The 19,211-nt window shown below is 43.0% G+C and overlaps 1 protein-coding gene and 1 long non-coding RNA gene across 2 annotated transcripts; one reads left to right on the top strand and one right to left on the bottom strand.

Annotated features, from left to right (window-relative positions):
- The first annotated feature begins 1,406 nt into the window (after positions 1–1,406).
- Positions 1,407–9,983, top strand: LOC144324960 (uncharacterized). Its single transcript, XR_013390274.1, has 2 exons — positions 1,407–5,814; positions 9,497–9,983. It is a non-coding gene; the product is annotated as an uncharacterized LOC144324960 (long non-coding RNA).
- Positions 9,984–11,277: 1,294 nt separating this feature from the next.
- On the bottom strand, positions 11,278–14,027 carry LOC114606981 (large ribosomal subunit protein bL32m-like). The gene is made up of 3 exons (XM_028749635.2): positions 13,793–14,027; positions 12,271–12,452; positions 11,278–11,902 (listed from the first exon to the last, which is right to left on the bottom strand). The coding sequence occupies exons 1-3, from the start codon at positions 13,896–13,898 to the stop codon at positions 11,648–11,650; spliced, it is 543 nt and encodes a 180-aa protein (XP_028605468.2). The 5' UTR covers positions 13,899–14,027; the 3' UTR covers positions 11,278–11,647.
- Between the last annotated feature and the right edge of the window lie 5,184 nt (positions 14,028–19,211).

Here is a 19,211-nt window from a genome sequence, read left to right as displayed (position 1 = left end):
GCAATTGCTGGCAGCCCCAGCCACCATGGCCAGTGGTCAGGGATGATGGGAATTGTAGTCTAGTAAATCCTGAAGGCTCCATCTTTGCTACCCCTGCTATACCGTCCCACCTAGGGTTAAGTCCCACTGAACTCAGTGGGGCTTACTTCTGAGTAGAAATGTGTATGATTGCTCTGCATCTCTCCAAGCAGAGATCCCTAAATGAGGCTAATTTTTTACTGATGTATTGATCAGTGACTAGAAGATAATGTGTTCTCATAAATTTACTCCCTGTCTTTCTTACTTTTCCAGGGTGCTTATTTTGCGTGGAAAGCAACTGCAATGGGGAAAAACTATGTAAATGGAAAGACATTCCTTGAAAAGAGGTAATGTTATGATTACATAACTGCGAATCAAGGAGCCCAAGGGCGAGGGGACTACGGATCCCGGCAGCCCCCGTGCCGGGGACGGAGGGGGAGAGGCCGGGTGCAGGGATGGAGGGACGGGTGGGCGAGCGAGTGAGTGAGTGGCAGCCGCCAAGCCTTGGCCAAGAGCCAGGAAGGGCCTCCCCGGAGGAGGAGGAGGAGGAGGGAGGCGCAGAGCGGGAGGGAGGGAGGGAACCCCAGGGGTCATCTAGTGACGGCGCCCCAATCGAAAATTTGACTAAAAAAAAAAAATCTTTCAATTTTTAAATTTTTCCCGCGGCACACCAGGCAACATCTCGCGGCACACTAGTGTGCCGCGGAACAGTGGTTGGGAAACACTGATCTAGGCGATGCATTGCCAAAAAAGTGCGGTCCATCAGGACTTCTCAATTGTACCTTTACATGCACGCTAAAACCCAAGACTCTGCTCAGGTGACCTGATTAGTCTAGTCAGGTTAACTGTTGGTTTTATTTGCAAGCTTCTTTGTCTTCACTTTTTTCCAAACCAGCTAGTTTATATTTGCATTTGGCTTTATTGGTTTTTAAATGCAATTATCCTTGATTTCTCCCTAGAATCTTCCGCATATGTTTAAAACCATGCAGTTAAGCCATGTTCATTGTGTTCTAAGGTTATTTTGCAAGTACACTTCTTAAGTTATGTGCAGAATTTTTGTAAATTCAATACCCCTACTACATGTGGAAGACAATGGCTGGTTCTGTGTGATAGTTGGGGAAATGATTAGAAAGCTCTGACATCTGCTATCTGGAAGGCAATGTCATTATAATCAAAGCCATTAAGTCATCAATAAAGTGAGCTGAATTAAATTACTGGCAGCGGACATCACCCTGCTGAAATCAGTTGCCAATTGATTCTGATGAACAGCGATACAGCATATTTGACAGGAGCAAGAACCCCAGCATTTGTCAGGTCAGCACAGTGAGAAAGTTATATATCCTGATTGCCTGAAAGCGAAGTTCATGTCCTCAATCAGTAGTAATAGTGGTTGGGAAACACTGATCTAGGCGATGCATTGCCAAAAAAGTGCGGTCCATCAGGACTTCTCAATTGTACCTTTACATGCACGCTAAAACCCAAGACTCTGCTCAGGTGACCTGATTAGTCTAGTCAGGTTAACTGTTGGTTTTATTTGCAAGCTTCTTTGTCTTCACTTTTTTCCAAACCAGCTAGTTTATATTTGCATTTGGCTTTATTGGTTTTTAAATGCAATTATCCTTGATTTCTCCCTAGAATCTTCCGCATATGTTTAAAACCATGCAGTTAAGCCATGTTCATTGTGTTCTAAGGTTATTTTGCAAGTACACTTCTTAAGTTATGTGCAGAATTTTTGTAAATTCAATACCCCTACTACATGTGGAAGACAATGGCTGGTTCTGTGTGATAGTTGGGGAAATGATTAGAAAGCTCTGACATCTGCTATCTGGAAGGCAATGTCATTATAATCAAAGCCATTAAGTCATCAATAAAGTGAGCTGAATTAAATTACTGGCAGCGGACATCACCCTGCTGAAATCAGTTGCCAATTGATTCTGATGAACAGCGATACAGCATATTTGACAGGAGCAAGAACCCCAGCATTTGTCAGGTCAGCACAGTGAGAAAGTTATATATCCTGATTGCCTGAAAGCGAAGTTCATGTCCTCAATCAGTAGTAATAGCTGCGGATCTAGCTGTTCTAGCTCTGGATCAGGCTTCCTCAAACTTGGTCCTCCAGATGTTTTGAGACTACAATTCCCATCATCCCTGACCACTGGTCCTGCTAGCTAGAGATCATGGGAGTTGTAGGCAAAAAACATCTGGAGGGTTGAGTTTGAGGAAGCCTGCTCTGGATCCACCTAATATCCAACTGCTGCCTCTGGGTTGTATCTGACTTAATCATACTCGGAGTAGACCATGGATTTCCATGATTCCTCTCTGAGTATGGTTTAGTTGGCTGCATCTCTCTGAATAAATCAGGGCCTACTTGTTTCATTGTCTATCTTACCCATCCCTAAGGTCTGAGTCAGGTAAAAATAAGTTTTACTAATCCAATTAAAATGTCCATTGAAACAGGACAAAAATGAATCCGCTCTTTAAAAATGCACAACTCTATGCTGGCTGAAATGTGATTCCCTAAAGGTGCATTATTGCTTAAAAACACCTCACCTGATATTTCTCTCTCTACATAATATTTTCTTTCTCTACAGAACATGTTTTCCCCTTATACTTTCATAGGGGTAGCCCACCACAGAATTTTGCTTTTTCTAGTAGTTTATCCCTTATAAAACAGCAGTCATGTCTTATCTGCTTAGTTTCAGAACATTTGGGCACCTGAGGTGAACGACAAAATGGTACCTCCCTCCATCCCAGGGAGAAAGGGGCGAGTAGAGATATATACCAGGAAGGGAGAGGGGAATATACCTTGGTCAATGCAGGTGACAAATGTTATCTGCTACAATATTGTGAAATGTACAGAATGCTTTGAAACAGGACATGCTAGAAGCAGATTATTTGGTCAATAGCTATTGGCTGAAATAGGTAGCACATTTTCACAACTTCCCAGGCTATAGTTCAAACAAAAATTAAAAACCGAGGCCTAGTTCAAACATAACACTAAAGCAGTGGTTCTCAAGCCTTTATTTCTGGGCCACAGTTTCAGAATAAAATTGTCTTGAGCCACACTGAATTTTTGAATTGATAAGAAAAACATTAGAAAACACAATTCGGACTGTCCTCAGTATCACTTGATGCTCTTGCTCTCATTTTGAAAAAGATTTCTATACGTATTAGGCAAAATTTAAAAAAAAAATACTTGGATACTATACTATACAACAATGAAATGTTTGGTGCTTCTTTGCTTGTCCTTGAATCTTCCCATCACTCTCCCATCACTTGTCTTCCTCTCCAGCCACACCAGGCTGGTGCACTACACCCTTTGAGAACCACTGCATTAAAGCATAATTTAGTGCTACGTGGATGAGCTTGCTTGAACCTTTGATACGTGGTTCAAGGGTAGAGATTGTGAGAAGGCATCTTCCAAAGCAATCCCACCCCGCAAATTTGGAGCCTTCTTGCCTCTAGCCTAGCCATCACCCTTTTTCCTGTCCCCGCTGGGGTCTTCTTTTGCTTGCGCCTGCGGGCTCTCTTCCGGCCAACGCTGCCGATGACAGATCTTAAAACCTTGGGGTCGGTGAGATTCGGCAATCGCAGCACCTTGCGCCTGCTGGACCTTCTGAGCGGAGTGGGTTGTGTCTTGCTCCTCGTGAAGTAGGGTGAAATGTGAGGAGTGTTGCAAGCCGGTGCAGAGGCAGAAGGTCTGGCCGAGTTGGTAGAGCACGGCTTCTCTGTCAGAGGCTTCTTCCTAACCCAGTGGAACACCAGTATCATACGCCTCTTAGATGGGTTGGACATGCTGAAGAAGGTGCTGGAGGCCCAAAGACCAGGGTGACTTCCAAGCGGAGGACGCAGCAGACAGTTCCCTATCAATGATGCCAAATCCAAACAAATGTTAGCTCCAGTCTTCTTAAATCGATCCAGCAATTATGAACGTTAAAGAAGGGATTAATTCCTCAGGCAGTATGAAAAGACTTTCTGTGGCTTTTCAATAGATGGGAGCCCCCAACTACTGCCACTGTTGACAGCCTGTTGCCCCTTTTAACTCTGCTTGAATGGGTTATGTCACAATGGTTCCTTCATCAGGTGCTTGTGAGCATGAAAATGTTGTTGGGAGTTTCAGCAATGAAGGCTCAGGCATAACATACTGTTTGAAAGTCTGAACATTTCCTCTTTTTTTATTTAACAAAATTTATATACCACTTTTATAATTTATATACAAATTTTTGAGAGGGGAATATACCTTGGGATCTGCTGCCTCTGTGGATTCTGCCACCTGAGGCAGTTGCCTCACCTTGCCTCATGGGTAGGCTGGCCCTGGTAGGACTGGCTATTGCTAGCATTATCCACAGTCATCACTTCTGCCACTGGAGCCCATTAACTAGAGGGCAGTGAAATTCTTTATAGTAGGAAGGTGTTTATTATGAATTTGTGGTGAACTCTACTCCAGAGCTAGGGGACTTTTCCAACTGGGAGGCTGGATCCTGAGGTTGCCAACCAGGCTTTTGCACTTGCCAACATCAGCTGCTTACAAACCCCACTTTAGGCAAGGAGCCATGTCCTATGACGCTCGGGGGAAATGGTCTCATGTTGGCCTCATTAGTCCTACACATTGGAGATTCCCAGCTGCTGCTCTAACCAACAGAAAAAGAGACTTCCAAGACAGAAGAGAACTCCATTCATTACAAAGTTTCCTTCTGTGATTCTGCATACTTTCCCCTCTTGAGGACCTCTGCTAATTTTGTTTTTCTAGTGTAACTGACAATGCATTCTTCAGGCTCACTTTTCTATTACCCCTTCTCTTGGATTATCTTATTCCTTTCTGTGCGTTTCATGAAGCATGGAGAGTAGCCCAATTCATCTTATCTTCTTCACTTGCCAGGACCATGGAATACAGTAGCACAACTACAGGAGTAAGATTTAATTGAGATACCCTGTAGAGCCACAAGTCACATAGAAATAAGTTATATTGTCTCTGGAAAATATATTTGCAGCACACTTTTAAAAAGTAATGACTTGTAATGCTTTTCCTTCCTAGTCGTGCTGAAGAACAAACAAGAATAGCCTTGTCATATGAAACCAAGGCTTCTATAACTTGCAATTCCTCAGTTAACCTTCAAACAAGTTTTTATAAGTCATCTGCCAAACCACTGAAATAATTTTTTTTGGGGGGGGGGGGAATACAGCATCACACCATTCCGTCTGTACAGTGGTACCTCAGTTTTCAAACGTAATCCGTTCAAGTTCCGAAACATTTGAAAACCGAAAACTGAAAGTAGAAGCCTCAAAACAGAAGCCTCAATACAGAAAACTCAAAACAGAAGCTGGATTTCCTGTTTGACTTCTGTGGCGCGTTAGAAAACTGAGGCATTTACTTCCAGGTTTTCGGCATTTGAGTTCCGAAACATTCAACTACGGAGATGTTAAAAAACTGAGGTACCACTGTAAAGTAAAGGACCCCTGACCATTAGGTCCAGTCGTGACCGACTCTGGGGTTGCGGCGCTCATCTCGCTTTATTGGCCGAGGGAGCCAGCGTACAGCTTCCGGGTGATGTGACCAGCATGACTAAGCCGCTTCTGGTGAACCAGAGCAGCGCATGGAAACACCGTTTACCTTCCACCGGAGTGGTACCTATTTATCTACTTGCACTTTGATGTTCTTTCGAACTGCTAGGTTGGCAGGAGCTGGGTCCAAGCAACAGGAGCTCACCCCATTGTGGGGATTCGAACCACCGACCTTCTGATCGGCAAGTCCTAGGTTCTGTGGTTTAACCCACAGCGCCACCCGTGTCCCACGAGGTACCACTGTATTCCTATACAAATAGAAAAAGTTCAAATATCAGCCTATATTTACAGATTACCTGGGTGGTTATTTCATATGTTGCCATTTCCCCTTATTCTTATAGCTCACACTATGGGCTGTTCTTTTAAAGATGGTGCCTGTGGGGCCTGTGTGGTTTTTCAGAAACGAATAGCAGCTGATGAAAGTGACTCCAATTCAGCTAAGGATAGTCACAACTAAGGTCCACTGGAAACCTAAGCTGTGGTCCTATAACCATTTACCAGACTATAAGCCTCAAAGGAACTTGCTTTTTAGTTAACATTCATACAATGTACCATATTTTTCGCCCTATAGGACGCACCGGCCCATAGGACGCACCTAGATTTTGGGGGGGGAAATAAAGCAAAAAAAATTTTCCCCCCCCAGGCGTGGGGCTGGGGCGGGGGGAGCCCGAGCTTCCCCCGCCCCCAGCCCCCAGAGCGGGTCGGAGAGCACTGGCGAAGGTGAGCGCACGTTCGCCATCGCTCTCGGAGCTTGCGAGGCTGCGGGCGGGGGAAGCCGGAGCTTCCCCCGATCCCAGCCCCCAGAACGGGTCCCAGAGCGATGGCGAAGCTGCGCGCAGTTTTGGCATCGCTCTGGGAGCTTGCCGGGCTGGGGGGATAGCTTCCTGAAGCCTGGTGTGCACCGACCCCTCTCGCTCTCCAGGCTTCAGTGAAAGCCTACATTTGCCCCATAGGACGCACACACATTTCCCCTTCATTTTTGGAGGGGGAAAAGTGCGTCCTATAGGGCGCAAAATACGGTACATTAAGTTCCATTCCCAAGCAGGTTCTCTCTGGGCTCACCCACACTCCTGCTTGTCCTACGCTTGGGAAGCGTGGGCCCAGGTGGTTTTTGACTTGTCCTGCGCTTTCTAGGCACAGGTCTGAGCATTATTGCCTTTGCCCCACTGCTTTCCCCTGGGAAACCCTCTCTTTAGTGCTCAATCAGAGCCAATGGCGTCATGGAAAACCTGATTGCCCTTTGTTCTGCTCCAGTGCTAAGCTGTGGGTTTTCCCAGGGGAAAGCGGCAGGGCAAGCAGAAGTGTGGATGAGGCCTCTGTTTACTATGGCTTACTCAGAGGAAATTAGTCATGACTAATTTTACCTAGATTAAGAGTATTTCTTAGCAAGGCAATGCTGTTTAAATCGATCACACTTTTGTGGCACAGTGAACAGTTCTTTGTGTAAATACGTTTTTAGGAAAAGATAAACTTCCGAGTTTGGAGTTGCAATAATTAGAGCTCATCCAATTAAAATATAATCTTCTACCCTACATCAAGCCTTTTCACAATGGTCTGTACTTTCTTCAGTGGAAACGTCGGAATCCATTCCTGGTTGCTTCCAGTAAAGCAGGGTCAAATATAATGGGACTCTTGGGTGCAGCTTTACCTTCTGATTTCCTTGCTCTCTTTTCTGATTCCTTTATGCTTCATGCAACAAACTGTGTATTTGTTCTATTAGCTTTATTAAGTGGTCACTGTTTCCTGCATTATTAAAATCAAGATAAAATACTCCTGTTCATTACTTAATAACGTAATACACTTCCATTCTATTGCCCCACTAGCTTTTTTGTTTTTCCTTTTTTGTTTTTTTAAAAAAGGGTTAAATTGGTTTATAGTATCCATGATCAATTGTATTTTAAAATTCCTTATTATGATTTTGTAAAAACAAATTTGCATTTTATGGATAGCACCGCCCACCTGTAAAAAATAAATGAAACGGCCTCTGAGCTTTAAGAGCATTAATATTCCAGCACTTTTGAACTGCAGGCTGGACAAAAGATGCCCTGGAATTTCCTTTGGTATTGCTAACAGCAAGAGCCGTTCTCCCGCTGCTTAGGGAGGCAAACGTACAACTGGGAGTTGCACCTGCATCTGAACTTCTGGAGGAATGCTAAACGTGGAACAGGAACAGCTGTAGCTATCTTTGGAAAAGCTGCATGACCTTCAGAGCCAATCCTCTTGGTCTTTTCTCAGAAGGATGCTTGCATGTTCCCCCACTATTTTTGTGGATTTCTGAGCATTTGCCAGCATCTTGAAAAAGCAATTGGAAAAGCATCCCTGGGTTTACCTCTATAGCAGGAAATTACCAATATACTTCCTATGTGGCAAAATGCACAGGAAATGTATTTTGCCACATAGCAAAACTCCTTTATTGTAAAGCTTAACCACCTGTGAAGCTGTCACCAGTAAGGATCCCCCAGTTATGGAGTGTGTATGCTCAGGCATGTATAGATATACATGCATGAGGATTAAATGCTGTTGTAAAATGAAAGTGAAGGATATAAATGTTGCATGTTGCATGTCTAACTTTTGGAAACAATGCTTTCTCCTCTCCTACAGTTGCGTAAATATTTTACCATACCATGAATTAAAAATTATGATGGTCACCAGGGCCACAGACAAAATTGCCTTAGGGACTTAATCCAGTTCGTAAGACACCAACTGGCTATCCCTCATATACCATCACTCAACTATGTCATCCAGTTGCAAAAGGAATTGAAAACATATCTCCAATCGAAGCTATCACATGCCCACATTTATCAGAATGGACTTCTGATAAATCTATGTATTATAGTAACTAAACCTTGGGGTCAACAATCACATTTTCTCTTAATTATTCCCAATGCAGTTAATTACACTTGCAGATTTTTCACTAGCATCATCATGGACTATGTTGGTATTGTAGTCTGAAATAACTAGAGATTCACTGCCACCTATTGCTTTGAAAGGTGTAATTCATTTCAGTTAACACATGGTGGGTCATAGAGGATTGTGCCATAGAGAAGGTTGTAGTTTGTATGAATGACGAGCATAATCCAGTTTTACTCCTTCAGAACTAAAACTCACAAAAAGATAATGTAGAATATCAAGACAGACCATTAAGTTTTATAGAGCCCCCGTAGAACAGTAGACATGAGCCATAAACCCCTGGTTTAATCTTCCTCTTGGCCATGTCACTAGCTGATTTTACCCAAGCCACCACCTCTCTCAGTAGAACATAGGACATGGACTGACACTTAACAGGGTTTTTATAAGGATCAGTGAAATATATGTGAAGCATCAAATACTAATAAAATGTTGTACATAAATATTCAGTATTACCTAATGTTCACTCATATCTCTGACGTATTAGCGATCTATCCATCTCATCTCTCTCTGCACACACAAACACGGCTACCTCCTAATCTGGCCCTTATATGGATCAAGCATTTGGTTATTATACTCCTGTTATATCTCAAATCTACATTCCCAGTACAGCTATTCAGAATAATGTTCTGTAGTTTTCCAAAGGCCAGTAACTGAATGGAAATGAAAAGATTACTGGATAAACTATGGAACGAAAGGTTAAAATTTACGGCCTGTACTGCATTAAAAGAAAATGTTATGAAAATGGTATATAGATGGTATATAACACCAGTGAAGTTAGCAAGAGTGTATAAAGTGTGTAATAAATGTTGGAAATGTAAAGAAAAGGAAGGGACTTTTTATCATATGTGGTGGGAATGTAAGAAGGCGAAAGGCTTCTGGGAAATGATATATAACGAATTGAAAAAAATGTTGAAATATACATTTGTTAAGAAACCAGAGGCATTTTTGTTAGGAATGGTAGGAAATGAAATAAACAGAAAAGATTACAAGCTTTTTCTATACGCAGTAACAACGGCAAGAATACTGCTAGCCCAAAAATGGAAACAAGAATTACCGTCGATGGAAGAATGGAGAATGAAGTTAATGGAATACGCAGAACTTGATAAACTAACAGGAAGGATCCGAGGCCAACGAGACCACAGATTCACTGAAGACTGGAGTAAATTTGTAGACTATTTGAAAAGTATTTGCGATGAACAATTAACATTTGTAGGTTTGCAAGAGGCTCTGTGAAAATAATATTAGAAATATTGTGGAAAAGGGAATAAGAGGGAGGAGGTTTTTAATAAAAGGCAATATTAGATTAAGAAATGCGGAAGAAGGACTAAAACAGAGGATTTGCAGAAGAGCTGAGGGAACTCCAAAAAATGTATTTGTGAAAAATTGTGTTATGTGTTTTTATACTTTTGTATTGTAAAATGAATAAAAAATAATTAAAAAAAAAAAGGAAATGAAAAGATTACAAGGAAAGTAAAGAAAGGAGTAAACACGGACTGGCTGTTGCTCATACATGTATGCCATACCCTCCAACGTTCCTCAGATGAAAAAAGGGACATTTCTCACTCCTCCCAACTGAACCTCCTTCAGCTCTTTATTTACAGGTTCCTAGTCATGATGGATGTAGAAAATATTAGAAAAATAGGAAGTATCAAAGGAGCTAAGGCTGCCGTGAAGCCTTGAAACTCCCCCGCTATTCCAACACCTTCTAGTCTTGCTTCATAATGTCTCATCTCTTCCTATTCCTTCTATACCCAGTTCCTGCTAAGTAACTCAAAATTCTGCAAAATATCAACCATGTACAGTGGTACCTCGGGTTACAGACACTTCAGGTTACAGACGCTTCAGATTACAGTCTCCGCTAACCCAGAAATAGTACCTTGGGTTAAGAACTTTGCTTCAGGATGAGAACAGAAATCATGCAGCGGCAAGTGGCAGCAGGAGGCCCCATTAGCTAAAGTGGTGCTTCAGGTTAAGAAGAGTTTCAGGTTAAGAACAGACCTCCAGAACGAATTAAGTTCTTAACCCGAGGTACCACTATAGTCATAAAACCAAACACATCTATGTTGATTTGTTTCTTTTTATTTAGAGCACAAAATGGGTGTTTACTTGGGACAGAGTTCTTATTTTTCCCCTGCCAGAGTAACTTTGTTATTTGAACTGATGGATAAGAAGCTAAACAACTGTACGTGGTAGGTGCAAATGTCACTTGGTAGAAAACAGTAAGTTTTACATGCATTACAAACAAGGATTTTTTCTAAAGTCTGTATCATGGGAAAATATTGGCCCTTATAAGAGATGAAAGTTGATGAGCTCAGTAATAGGATTCTCAAAGAATAGATGGGAAAAAGTTAAACTCCAAGCCCACAATGCAGATACAACATGGTACAGTACTTCAATGTCATCTAATCAATGAGATTAAATTTGTGTCACTAGTGGGTGAATCAATGAAATGATGTTGGTTTAAGAAGTGCTTCGTGCATACCCAAGTTATGGTTCAGACTATTAACGTAGTTGTCCTTTTCATTAAAGATTCTCAAAGGACCTCACAAACACAACTAGCTATTTTACAAGCTTCTAAATGGAAACAGATGTTAAAGAGCTGTCACTATTTAGATGTAGCCAGTAGCAATGAAAGAACAAAACCACCTCTCAGCCATTGGGCTCCAACTCAGCAAGAGATCCATGTCAACTCACTTCATTGCTCTACTTGACTTCTTACATTCTCACAATCCTCACCTCCTCATAGCTCAAAATTTCACAGAATTTCAAATGGAACCACGCACAGTATTTATTATAATGCTGAATATGCTTTATTTCATTTACAAATACAGTTTAAATCCATGGTTCCCCCCCCCCAATGCACAGTACAGTGTAATATGACCAAATAGATGCCGTAAGAATCTGCTCCTGCAAATGATTGACTTTGCTTAACCAACTTTAATACAATAACAAAATCAGCTAGGTTTACATTAGCTAAATTAGCCATCCAGCTAACATTTAAAGTACAGCAGTGATGCTGTACTACAATGGCAAATTAAAAAATACAATTTAAATTTACCCTTTCTGGGGATAAGTGTTATCAGTAGCATTTTTTTCAGCTATTTTTACTCTGCGAGATCAAGGATTTTGCGACCAAAGATTCCACTGTGCTACATAATCAGTCCTGTGTGAACCAAGATGGGCGCTTCCTTGTTCGTTCTATGATCCGCTTGCCTTCATCTTCATCTCTAGCTTTCTCTCCCTCATACAGTACAACAGTCTCTACAGGTGGAGCCTTATGTGGTCCTCCCTCCTGTGCCCATATTTCTTTCCTTATGGCAACTGTCTCCCGTTTAACCTTTGCATAACAATAGCCACAAAGAATATGCTTCAGTTTCAGGTTGCCACACTGAGGACAGACGTCAATGTTTCGCTAAAGACAAGAAAGAAAACAAAACGTTGGGCAATGAACAATTTAAAAAGAGAGATTTCACAAATGCTAAGAGCCATGTAGGGCAATGGCTATCTCATTACCATTGTGATATAATACATTGTTTTCCAGCAACCTGAGAAATTGCTCATGTCAAGTAGTATACATAAAGGTTTAAGTTTTCAAAATGCAATACCATCCCATTTTAAAGATTCAGCACAGGAGCTGCAGACAGATTTTAAATGAAAAATTTCCTGTGGTAAATTTACAATACCAATGTGAATAAATAAGAAATTACAAGCATCTTGAGAGCATTGAAGAATAGAAAATCTACAAAAATAAAGAAAGACAACAGAAATGTGATGAGTTACCTTTATTTTTATAAGGTTCCTAGGATTCCTTCGCCTGCAGCGATTTACTTCAATGGTCCGCCTTGATTTTGGGGCTGCCATCCAAAATATGCTGTCTAGAAAGCTTGGAGTCTCCTTACTTTCAGCATTCTCTTCTATAGGTTCAGGCAAAAAACCTGGACCCTGAATTGCTAAAGCAGGAGCTTAAAGACAAATACAAATAACTTAGTTACAAATAATTTAGATGTGGTAATTTGCTTACCTTTATTAATTAGATACAATATTTCATGAAGTGGTTTTGCTCAATGAGACTCTTACTTCCAGGTTTGTCGCTCGAGCATGCGTAGAAGTGCTAAATCGCACTTCACACATGCGCAGAAGCACAAATTGTTCCGCACACGCAGATGCGGCGCTTTGCCCTTTGGCGCTTTGGCTAGCGGCCGGGGCTCTGGAACGGATCCCAACCGCAAAACAAGGTACAACTGTACTGCAATAATTCCAGGACCGCCTCTCTCCAGTTGCTCTGGTCTGCCATGAGCAAGATAAAGCAAATAACAATTTTAACTAGTAACAATAGATAACTGACAGTAACAACTGTAGTGGTTCAAGTTATGTTAGTAATTGCATATTCTGTTTCCATAACCATCATGCTTCAAAGTAGGTTTGTGAATTTTTCCTCGATTTTGCTGTTTTATCTTTTTGTAAACCACTTTGTGGTGTGTGTGTGTGTGTGTGTATACACACACATACACTTTGTGATATATATATGCTGCAGTTATATATATATATATGCTGCAGTTTATGCTGCAGTTCCCACCAGCACATATATATATGCTGCAGTTTATGCTGCAGTTCCCACCAGCATATATATATATATATATATATATATATATATATATATATATTCAAACGGCACATAATTTTTACAAAATATGTAAGTAGAATACCATAATGGCCTGAATATAAGCCTCTTTACCCCCCAAATTCCGACTATGAAAAGTTAACGTGTGGCTTATCTTCGCGACCTTCCGGTATGCAGCCAGGAGCGGGCAAAGCGGCGCCCACCTGGCACGTGGAGAGGGCGAGGAAGGGGAAAGGCCGCCAGCAACGCAGCACAGCTCCCCGCTCGCCGGCCAGTATGCAGCCAACAGCAGCAAGGAATGGAGCAGCTTATATGCCAGTATTTTTTCTTTCCCCCCTCCAATTTTAAAGGGGCGGCTTATATTCTGGCCAATACAGTAAATAACGCGGGTGATGGGTGGGTAACAAATCTTATCAATAAATAGTTTTCAGGATCCAGCCCCCTCTGCAAAAAACAAACAACATTCGGGGCAGTTCCCACCAGCATAAAAAGGAAAGCAAGAACAAAAGAGTGCAAATCCTTCCCGCCCCAAGTAAAGCGGCGTCTCCAGCGGCGCTTGTCCTCAAAGGGCCCCTGGGTTTCCAGCTGACGGGAGCTGTACAGAAGCAGCTGGAAAGGCACGTTTGGGAGGCGAAGCCCCTGGAGAGCCGCCCCGGAGGAGGAGACGGAGCCAGGACCTACCCCCGGGCGGGCTGCGGCAGCCCAGCTGGGACCAGCAGCTTCGGAGGAAGCCTTGGATCCGAGGCAAAGGAGACGGGAAGACCAGCAGCAGCGCGGCCGCCGCCATCTTGACCGGCCCTCCGCCTTCGCGGCGCGATAACGCGCCTGTCAGGATCAGCCGCGCTGAGGGCGCTGGGAAACCGAGTCGTCCTTCTCTTTGGCGGCGTTTCCGCCAAGCCACTTGGCGAGAGAGCTGGACTACATGTCCCAGCACGCCCTCCTCTAGCGCCTGAGGGTGAGGCTGTTCAGTTTCTGTTAATTGGTTCTCGTGGGAAACTTGCAGATTCTAGCTTCGCACAATTAACTCAGGCTGGTGTCAATTTACTCTTGGCAGAAAGCCCAGGTCTGCTTGACCTAGAAACTACTTACTCTGATTGGTTAACGACCAGCACTCAACTCTGTTATCAAGGGTTTGCTAGCTCAGTTTGAAGTGAGGTGTTGTTAGGAGTAGAAGTGCTGTGTATGGTTTTGAGAGAGAGAAAGAGAGGGTTTATTTTGCTTTGATTTGTATGCAGAAACTCTGCTGGTTTTATTTTCTCCTTTTAATAAATCCTGTAAATAGTTATTCTGAGTCTAGCTGACTTGTCATTACTGCCGCAACTAGCTTCCTCGCTGTGCAGGAAAACTCTGCTACGTTTGGGCTAAAGCCAATAGGGCTATGCCTGACACTTCAAAGTTCCATGAGGTTATGGGCATTGTGCTGCCAGCCTGAGTTGCGGTGGTGTCAGCATCAACGGCGTTGGTTCCAGTAGTTCCAGAGGTTGTTGTTCCTGGCTGGTTCCTGACCGTGGTGAGCTGGTGACGCAGTGGACACAAGGACAACAGCTGCAGCGTGTGAGTGCTGGGTGCTGTGGTTCCTGTTCTCTCTCTCGGTGGTCGTGAGTAGCTGGTTCCGGGTTCCAGGGACATCGCTCTCAAGATGGCCTCACAACCAGTTCAGATGGCTTTTGAGCATCTGAATGACTCCAATTACTTGCTGTGGTCGGAACGCATGCAGGCAGTGCTGCAGAGGGATCGTCTCTGGCAAGTGGTGAGTAAGTTTCCTGCGAAGCCTGATGATGAAGACCTCGATAAAGACCAAAGAGCAAGGGCCACAATTGTCTTGGGGCTGGAAGATTCCCAGTTGCCGTATGTGAGGGGAATCAAGACAGCTAGAGGTGTGTGGCAAGCACTTAAAGAACTCCATGTGCGTGAGACAGCGGTTTCCAAGCTGTTCATTCGCAAGGCATTGTACAAGGCAATGTTACAGCCTGGGGTTACAATGCAGGAACACCTACACAGTTTACAGTTAAAGTTTGTTGCGCTACAGGAAAGAAACTGTGCGTTAGATCAGCAGGAGAAGGTGGCTATTATTTTGAGTTCTCTCCCGGAAAGCTGGGATAATTTAGTTTTGTCTCTAGAAGGCATGCAGGAGCATGATTTATCAGTCAGTTACGTTACTGGGCGTTTGATTGAAGAATGGCAGAAGAGGCAAGAAAGGTCGTTGGCTGCAGAGGCTTCTACAGGTGGGCGGTTTGGAAGGAGTTCTCAGGCCGTGCCAGAGGTGAAGCAAAAGCAGCGTACCGGTGAGGAGTCAGCGTTTGCTGTTAGGCGTTGTTTCCGATGTGGGTCCTCAGCGCATCTAAAACGACAATGTCCGGAGTTGGTCAAGTCTCAGTTGCCGGTGCAGGAGCAGAGACGAGATCAGCAGCAGCAGCAGCGTAAAAAGAAATTCTTCAAACAAAAACAGTCGGCTCAGCTGGTGACCGGCGAGGTCAAGAGTGCTGATGAGAAACAAGCGGTCTGGGTGGTCGATTCGGGAGCATCTCGCCACATCGTAAATACAGATGAATTGTTTGTTTCCAAGAACTCAGCACAGCGCAGCCAGGTGGCTCTAGCAGACGGAAGTACTTCCGAAGTGATTTCGGGGGGTGCAGTTTTTGTTCCTTGTCTTCGTGAATGCCTGCAAAATGTACTTTGTGTGCCGTCATTAAGGAGCAATCTGATGTCTGTAGATTGTTTGCTAAAAGCTGGGTTTAAAGTGTATTTTGAAGGAGACAGTTGCATTATTAAGAAGGCTGGTGAGATTTTAGGCACTGCTAAGTCAGAGGGAGGCTTGTTTTGGCTTAAAGCAGGATCTCAAGTTGCAGCAGTAGTCAGTAAATCTCAGCCTGCAGTGAATAACAAAGCTATACATGACAACTGTGTGCACTTATTGCATAGGAAAATGGGGCATGCTTGCTGGAAAAGTGTACTAAAAATGTCTGAATTGGCTGATGGGGGTAATTTAAAGAGTTGTAACAAGTACCTTGATTGTAATGTGTGTAAAAAGGTTAAAACCCACAGAGTCTCTTACCCCAGAAGCGACAGAGTTAGTGAGGCACCGCTACAGCTGGTTCACATGGACGTAATTGGTCCATTTGCTGTAAGCAGGGGTGGATCACGTTTTTCACTAACAATTGTGGATGACGCCACGCGTTACTCCTGGGTTTTTCCCATGAAGAATAAGGGTGACGTGTTCACTAAGTTTAAAGGCTGGGTGGCATCTGTGGAAAGATTTCTGTCCATTAAACTCAAAAGGATTCAGACGGACAGAGGTGGCGAATTTATGTCAAATGCCTTTAAAGATTGGTTACAAAAGCGTGGCATTGGGCATAGAAAAACGAACGTTTTTTCCCCAGAGGAGAATGGCGTTGCAGAGCGAAAAAACAGATCTTTACAAGATATGATGTTTGCCATGCTTGATGATGCTGATTTGCCCGTGTCTTATTGGGGGGAGAGCATGCTCACTGCGTGTTATCTCCAAAATAGGCTCTTTCATCAAACAATAGGTACAACCCCGTATTTTAAATTGTTTCAGAAAAAACCCAAAATTGACCATTTGCATGTGTTTGGATCAAAGGCCTGGGTATTAATTCCGAAACAAATGAGGAAGAAGGGAGATCCTAAGACCAAACAGTTAGTGTTTGTGGGTTACCAGGAGCTGGGAAAAGGTTTCCGCTTTGCTGAAGGGACAAATGGCATTGTGATCTCCAGGAATGCCAGTTTTTGTGAACATAGTGGCTGGGAGAGACTACATGCCAATACTGAGGTTTGGTTTGAACCTTCCCAGGAGCTTCATGACTCTGAAAGTAGACACAGAGAATCAGAGTCTGAGGGGGAGGAAAGTTCAGATAAGAGCTCTCAAGAAAGTGGAGTTAGCCAAAGACCAGTTGCTATGCAACAAAAGAGAGGTCGTAGTTCTGAGGAGGAAAGTGGGTCAGAAGAAAAATTTTCTCCCAGAAGGTCTAAAAGACAAAACAAAGGAGTGCCTCCGGTGCGTTTTTCTCCAGATACTGCAAATGTGTTTAGTGTGATTGCAGAACCCAAGAGTTTTCAGGAGGTGTTAAAGTTACCAAAAGAGGAGGCAGAGCTCTGGAAACAGGCAATGGAGGAAGAGATGTCCTCTCTGAATGAGCACAAGGTTTTTACACCAGTAGCAGCGCCTGAGGGGGCAAAGATTGTAGGCTGCAGGTGGGTGTACAAACTTAAACCTCTGGTGACAGGAGAGTACAAATACAAAGCTCGTTTAGTGGCTCAAGGATACTCTCAGAGGCCTGGAAAAGATTATGACGAGACTTTTTCCCCTACTGCTAAGGGGGACAGTGTAAGGCTGATTTTAACGCTTGGAGCAAAGAGAAAACTCCTGTTAAACCATTTTGATATTCAGACTGCATATGTACATGCACCAATATCAGAAGACCTGTATCTAGCCGAACCGCCTGGTTATGAGACAGGTTCCAATAGAGTGTTAAAATTAAACAAAGCTCTATACGGTCTCAAACAGGCTGCAAGATCTTGGAACAAATGTTTCCATGAGGCCTTAGTGTCATTTGGTTTCAAGCAGAGTACAGCTGACAATTGTGTTTATGTACGTGGTACAGGCAGTGATCAAGAGTTTTGTCTGATTTATGTAGATGATGTTTTGTATGCCTGCAAAACAGATAAACAAACTAAAAGGTTTGCCAAGCAATTGTCCAGTAAGTTCAAAGTGAAAGACTTAGGCCCGGTTAGGACATATCTAGGGTTGGAAGTGTGCTGGGCCCAAGATGGCAGCTGCTTAATTAGTCAGCAGAACAAAGTTAAACAACTACTGACTACATACAGGATGCAGGATTGCAAAGGGGCAGCGGTGCCTATGGATCCAGGTTTCATAAAAACACTTCATATAGATGAGGGTCCTGAATTTGAACATCCTGATGTATATCACTCTGTAATTGGAAGTTTATTGTATATAGCACAGTGGTCCAGACCTGATATTAGCTACGCAGTAGGCATATTAAGTAGATTGGTCTCAAAACCCACACTAAATGCCTGGAAAGGGGTAAAACAAGTTCTGAGGTATCTCAAACAGACAATTGGCTATATGTTACAATTAAATTCTTCAGAGGATGAAATGTTGAGTTGCTACTGTGATAGTGACTGGGGAAATTTGCCGGATAGAAAATCTGTCACAGGACTAGTCATAATGGTCGGTGGAGCTTTAATCAGCTGGCGGTCACGCAAGCAAGACGTTGTAAGTGTGTCATCAACGGAATCAGAGTATGCCGCATTGAGTGAATTGTGCAACGAGGTGATTTATTTCAAGCATTTGTTAGCAGATTTAAATGTAAATTGTGGAGAACCAGTACAAGTTTACATTGATAATCAAGCTTGTATAACCTTAAGTAAAACAGAGGGTTTCAAATCGCGTTCCAAACATATCTCTGTAAAATACCAAAATGTACGTTGCTGTGTACAAGACAATATAATCACCTGTACTTATGTATCAAGTGAAGAAAATGTAGCAGATGTGTTAACTAAACCATTGGCAAAGATAAAGAACAAGCGAATGTGCAAGGGTTTAGGTTTGCTGGAAAAATGATCTACATAGGTGTATTTGGTGTTAATTGTTCAGCAGAATCTGTGAGGGGGTGTTCAGTTTCTGTTAATTGGTTCTCGTGGGAAACTTGCAGATTCTAGCTTCGCACAATTAACTCAGGCTGGTGTCAATTTACTCTTGGCAGAAAGCCCAGGTCTGCTTGACCTAGAAACTACTTACTCTGATTGGTTAACGACCAGCACTCAACTCTGTTATCAAGGGTTTGCTAGCTCAGTTTGAAGTGAGGTGTTGTTAGGAGTAGAAGTGCTGTGTATGGTTTTGAGAGAGAGAAAGAGAGGGTTTATTTTGCTTTGATTTGTATGCAGAAACTCTGCTGGTTTTATTTTCTCCTTTTAATAAATCCTGTAAATAGTTATTCTGAGTCTAGCTGACTTGTCATTACTGCCGCAACTAGCTTCCTCGCTGTGCAGGAAAACTCTGCTACGTTTGGGCTAAAGCCAATAGGGCTATGCCTGACACTTCAAAGTTCCATGAGAGGCA

The sequence above is a fragment of the Podarcis muralis genome, chromosome 12 (genome assembly GCF_964188315.1).
Source record: "Podarcis muralis chromosome 12, rPodMur119.hap1.1, whole genome shotgun sequence".
In the NCBI taxonomy this organism is placed as follows: domain Eukaryota; kingdom Metazoa; phylum Chordata; class Lepidosauria; order Squamata; family Lacertidae; genus Podarcis; species Podarcis muralis.
This window is presented reverse-complemented; position numbering and strand designations above follow the sequence as displayed.

Coding starts and splice junctions, on each gene's coding strand:
- LOC114606981 (XM_028749635.2), bottom strand. CDS start 13,898: ATGGCGGCGGCCGCGCTGCTGCTGGTCTTCCCGTCTCCTTTGCCTCGG. Junction 12,453..13,792: donor CTGCCGCAGCCCGCCCGGGG/GTAGGTCCTGGC, acceptor TTTGTCTTTAAG/CTCCTGCTTTAGCAATTCAG. Junction 11,903..12,270: donor GGAACCTTATAAAAATAAAG/GTAACTCATCAC, acceptor TCTTGTCTTTAG/CGAAACATTGACGTCTGTCC.